Raw genomic sequence first — 5,220 nt, 5'->3', positions numbered from 1 at the left:
GGCACCATAACCATTATGCTATGGGCTCTGAGCCATCGCCTCTTACATCTTAAAACATTGTTGCCTGGCAATTTTACACAGGAACTATTCATGTTATGAGGTAACTCCTGACCTGTCAACAAAGTGTTAAAATAGAGACAGAATCCCTGTCTCTAAAATAGGGTCTTGCTGTGTTGCTTAGGCTAGAGTGTTTTGGCATCTTCATAGCTCACTGCAATGGCAAACTCATGGGCTCAAGTGATCATCCTGCCTTCCAAGTAGCTGGGACTATAGATGCCTACCATAGTCTAGCTAATTTTTCTATTTTTTGTAGATACAGGGTCTTCCTCCTGCTCAAGCTGGTCTCAACACTCCTGAAGTCAAGGGATCCTCCCACCTCAGCCTCCCCAAATGCTGGGATTATAGGCGTGAGCCAACATGCCCAGCCAGGATGTCCTTTTATTTTATTTATTTATCTATTTGTTTTGTTTTGTTTTGTTTTTGGAGACAGAGTCTCACTTTGTTGCCCTCAGCAGAGTGCCCTGATATCATAGCTAATAGCAACATCAAACCCTTGGGCTCAAGCGATTCTCTTGTCTCAGCCTCCTAAGTAGCTGGGAATACAGGCACCGGCCACATGCCTGGCTATTTTTTTTTTATTTATTATTATTATTTTTGAGACAGAGTTTCACTTTGTTGCCCTCTGCAGAGTGCTGTGGTTTCACAGCTCACAGCAACCTCAAAGTCTTTAGCTCAAGCAATTCTCTTGCCTCAGCCTCGCAAGACTGAGGTTACAGGCACCCACCACAACACCCAGCTATTATTTTCTTGTTGTTATTGTTATATAGCAGGCCCAGGTCAGGTTCCAACCCACCAGCCCTGATGTATGTAGCTGGCGTCATAACCACTGAACTATGGGCGCCGAGCCAAGCCTGGCTATTTTTATTTTTTATTTATTTGATTTTTTTTTTCCAGTTTTTTGGCCGAGGCTGGGTTTGAACCAACCACATCTGGCATATGGGGCTGGTGTCCTACTCCTTTGAGCCACAGCACTGCCCCTGGCTCTTTTTAAAGACAGGGTCTCACTCTGGCTCAGGCTGGTCTTGAGCCTGTGAGCTCAGGCAATCCACCCACCTTGACCTCCCAGAGTGCTAGGATTACAGGTGTGAGCCACTGCAATGGCCAATTTTTTTTTTTTTTTGAGACAGTGTCTCACTTTTTTACCCCCTCCCCTCTGTAGAGTTCTGTGGTATTATAGCTCACAGCAACCTCATACTCTTGGGCTCAAGCGATTCTCTTGCCTCCGCCTCCCAAGAAGCTGAGACTACAGTTGCCCGCCACAACACCTGGCTATTTTTTTAGAAATGGGGTCTCCCTCTGGCTCAGGCTGGTCTCGAACTCAAAAGCTCCAGTGATCTGTGTGCCTTGGCCTCCCAGAGTGCTAGGATTACAGGCAAGAGCCACCTCGACTGGCCCAGGATATCCTTTTAATATCCACCCGCCAGACTGTGAACTGAGAATGTGGGCAGTGTTGGGCCACACACCCCTGCCTATTCTCATTATTTCAGGGATCAGAAATCTCTCCTCAGAAAGGGTGGAGGTTAGCTCTTGGGATGCTCAGTAACATTTCTCATTGGAACAGGGATTTAGTAGAGCACTGGGTGGAATTCAGAGTAGTGGTCAACTTGTTCCCTCCTTGGTGTTTGGGTAACAGTCCTCATGGTGACTGCAGGTACAGAGTTATGGCTTTATGGCCACTGAGTACAAGTAGAATTAGGGTAAACTGAGGACTCACCTCTGCCGAGGAGGGACATTGGCCCTAGGAGAATATGGGGTGAACGGGACTGGCTTTTCTGTGGATTTTGCCTTGCAGATTTTCCCCAGGATGAGCTTCCAGATACCTCCCAGACTCCTGGAACTGGCAGGGCAGAGCCTGCTGAGGGATGAGGCTTTGGCCATCCCTGCTCTGGAGGAGCTGCCAAGGGAGCTCTTCCCACCACTGTTCATGGAGGCCTTCACTGGGGGATACAGCAAAACCCTGACGGCGATGGTGCAGGCCTGGCCCTTTACCTGCCTCCCTCTGGGATCTCTGATGCATACACCTGACCTGGAGACCTTAAGAGCTGTGCTGGATGGGCTTGATTTGCTGCTTGCCCAGAAGGTTCACTCCAGTAGGTGGAAGCTGCAAGTGCTGGATTTACGGGATGTTGATGGGAACTTCTGGAGCATATGGTCTGGGTGGCCTGTGAGATTCCCAGAGGCTTGGAGTCAGAGGCAAACAGTGGAGGACTGTCCAGGGGTGGGCAGGCAGCAGTCACTGAAGGTGTTCATAGAGGGCCTTTGCACTAAGGACTGGAAGCTAAATGAGTGTCTCGCCTATGTCTTTAAATGGGCCCAGCAGAGGAAAGACTTACTACACCTGTGCTGTAAGAGTGTGGTGATTTATGAGATGCCCATCTACACTCTCAGAAAGTTCCTAGAAAGGCTGGACCTGAACTGTATCCAGGACGTGACAATGTGTAACCACTGGGGACTATACCAACTAATTGGGTTTGTCCCTTACCTGGCCCAAATGAAGAGTCTTCGTAAACTCCACTTCACTTGGCCAAGGACTGATAAAGTTATTGCCGAATTTACCTCTATGTCCCTCAGCTTCCGGCCGCTTATGTATATTGACCCCATCCTCATGAATCACCTGTATCGGTTAATCAGTTGCCTTGTGACCCCGTTGGAGTCCCTTGCCATAACAGGGTACTGGTTTTCAGAGCCAGAAATGGAGGATGTGTTCATGTGTCCGAGCATGAGGCAGCTAAGGGAGCTGAACCTGACTGGGGTCACACTGCGTGGTCTCAACCCTGAGCCCCTCAAACTACTACTAGAGAACATCGCGGCCACCCTGCAGATTCTGCTCTTAAAGGACTGTTGGGTCACAGATGCCCAGCTCAGTGTCATCCTGCCTGCCTTGAGCCATTGCCACCAGCTCGAAATCTTCGACTTCCGTGGGAACCAAATCTCCAGGGTTTCCTTGGAGAACCTGCTGCGCCACACCACCGGGCTGTGCGAGTTAAGCCTGGAGATCTATCCCGTCCCTCGGGAGTGTTATAGTTATGATTTTAAAGATATATACTGGCAGAGATTTCTCCAGCTTAGGGCTGAGCTGATAGAGATACTGAGGGACTTACGGCAGCCCAAGAGGATCATATTCACCACCATCCCTTGCTCTTACTGTGGTAGGAGGGCATTCTATGACCTAGAGCCCAGTGCATGCAACTGTGGGGTATTTTAAAGTTATATGAGGGGATGGTGGTAAAGGATGAGTCAGAAATAAAGGGAATGTCAATGCGAAAACAATTTTTTTTCATCAGTGGTTATGTTCAATGGGAAATTTTTTTTTTTTTTTGGATAGGGAATAGGATCTTGCTATTTTGCCCAGGCTGGTCCACTTAACTATTGATCAACTAATAGAAACTTGTTGCAGCCTTTTTGTTCTTGTTATAGTGAGTATTAACTGTTTGTGCATAACATTCTAACTTTTTAAAATATTGTCTTAGGATATATTCTAAATAAAGTGAAACTCCTGGGTCAAAGTGGATGAACACTGTAAGACTCTTGATTTTCAGAAAGATTGTACAAATAACTACCAGTGATATCTGAGAATGCCAGTCTGAAGACATTCTTAAGTAAGTCACCTCTCCCCCTGCACCCCCCTAAATAAATTTTGTTCATTAGTAATAGATTGCCTTTCTGGGCTATTAAAAGAGGAAAGAAGATATCCTCTGAGATCTCCAGAATGTTGTGTTAGAGTTCAATCTATCTTTGGCTGGAGAACACTCAAGAGTCTGGCTGAGGAGAAGCTCTGGCAAGTACCAGGAGGGTAGAATATTTGTTTTTGTTTTTGTTTTTGAGACAGAGTCTCAAGCTGTCATCTTGTGTGGAGTGCTGTGGCATCATCATAACTCACAGCAACCTTGGGCTGAACAAACAGCCTTTACGTCACCCCTTCTGTCATGATGCAGCCCCAGGTGGCTGATTCGGCATTGAGAGGGAATTTTTTTTTTCTTTTGAGACAGAGCCTCAAGCTGTCCCCCTGGGTAGAGTGCTGTGGCATCACAGCTCACAGCAACTTCCAACTCCTGGGCTCAAGTGATTCTCCTGCCTCCGCTTCCCAAGTAGCTGGGATTACAGGCACCCGCCACAACGCCTGGCTATTATTTGGTTGCAGCCGTCATTGTTGTTTGGTGGGCCGGGCTAGATCCGAACCCGCCAGCTCAGGTGTACATGGCTGACGCCTTAGCTGCTTCAGCCACAGGCGCCGAGCCTTTTTTTGAGACAGAGTCTCACTATGATAACCTTGGTAGAGAGCTGTGGTATCACAGCTCACAGCAACCTGTAGCTCTTGGACTTAGGTGATTCTCTTGCCTTAGCCTCCCAAGTAGTTGGGACTACAGGCGCCTGCCACAATGCCCAGCTATTTTTTGGTTGTAGTTGTCATTGTTGTTTCGCAGGCCTGGCTGGGTTAGAACCCACCAACCTTGGTGTGTGTGGCTGGCACCCTAGCCACTGAGCCACAGACATCGAGCCGAGAGGGGAATATTTTTTATTATAGTCAAAGGATTTGCTTCCCACTGCCTTCTGGCTACTTAACTAGATAATTAGGTCAAGAAGAAGAAGAAAAAAGAATCTATAAATTTGTTTGGTATGCCTTGTTTTATAGAAATGAGTGTTGTTACTCTTTCTCTGAAATCCTTGGGGGTTTTAATTGGTGTCTCTTGAGCTCACATCCAGACCACTGGAATTAAATTTCTCTCACCCAGGGATAACAATTCATCTGTCATTAAGATAACAGTACATTTCCAAGCCTGCTTGTTTCTGGGTGAAGGGAAGGTGATCTTGAGTCACAAGTGCTATGAAGAATGTTGGCCATGTGCCCTAGAAAGGAAGATCCCCAGCTGCAGTGGTCAGTCATTCTAATGCTGTTCATGTTCAGCACAGGTGGAAACATCTCGTGGTACCCCAGTATCAGGAGCAGTGTCAACTCAGCTGCTTATTATTTGGTCAATTTTATTAACATCATGAAGACAGAGTTTTAATAGAGCAAGCATAAAACAAAGTAAAGCAAATCAAGGCCGGGCGTGTCGGCTCATGCCTGTAATCCTAGAACTTTGGGAGGCTAAGGCAGGTAGATTGCTTGAGCTCAGGAGTTGGAGGCCAGCCTGAGCAAGAGTAAGACCCCATCTCTAC

General features: G+C 47.2%; 1 protein-coding gene across 1 annotated transcript; it reads left to right on the top strand.

Annotated features, from left to right (window-relative positions):
* Window positions 1-1,864: 1,864 nt before the first annotated feature.
* LOC100967175 (PRAME family member 12-like) lies at window positions 1,865-3,265 on the top strand. Its single transcript, XM_023508934.1, has one exon. It carries the CDS (start codon window positions 1,865-1,867, stop codon window positions 3,263-3,265), a length of 1,401 nt encoding a protein of 466 aa, XP_023364702.1.
* The last annotated feature ends 1,955 nt before the right edge of the window (window positions 3,266-5,220 follow it).

Source organism: Otolemur garnettii, unplaced genomic scaffold, assembly GCF_000181295.1.
Source record: "Otolemur garnettii isolate 467f Iridium unplaced genomic scaffold, OtoGar3 scaffold00293, whole genome shotgun sequence".
NCBI lineage: Eukaryota > Metazoa > Chordata > Mammalia > Primates > Galagidae > Otolemur > Otolemur garnettii.
The sequence above is the reverse complement of the archived record's forward strand: the minus strand, read 5'-3'. Positions and strand labels throughout refer to the sequence as shown.

Excerpts from the sequence above, each read along its gene's own strand:
- LOC100967175 (XM_023508934.1), top strand. The coding sequence starts at position 1,865 with ATGAGCTTCCAGATACCTCCCAGACTCCTGGAACTGGCAGGGCAGAGC.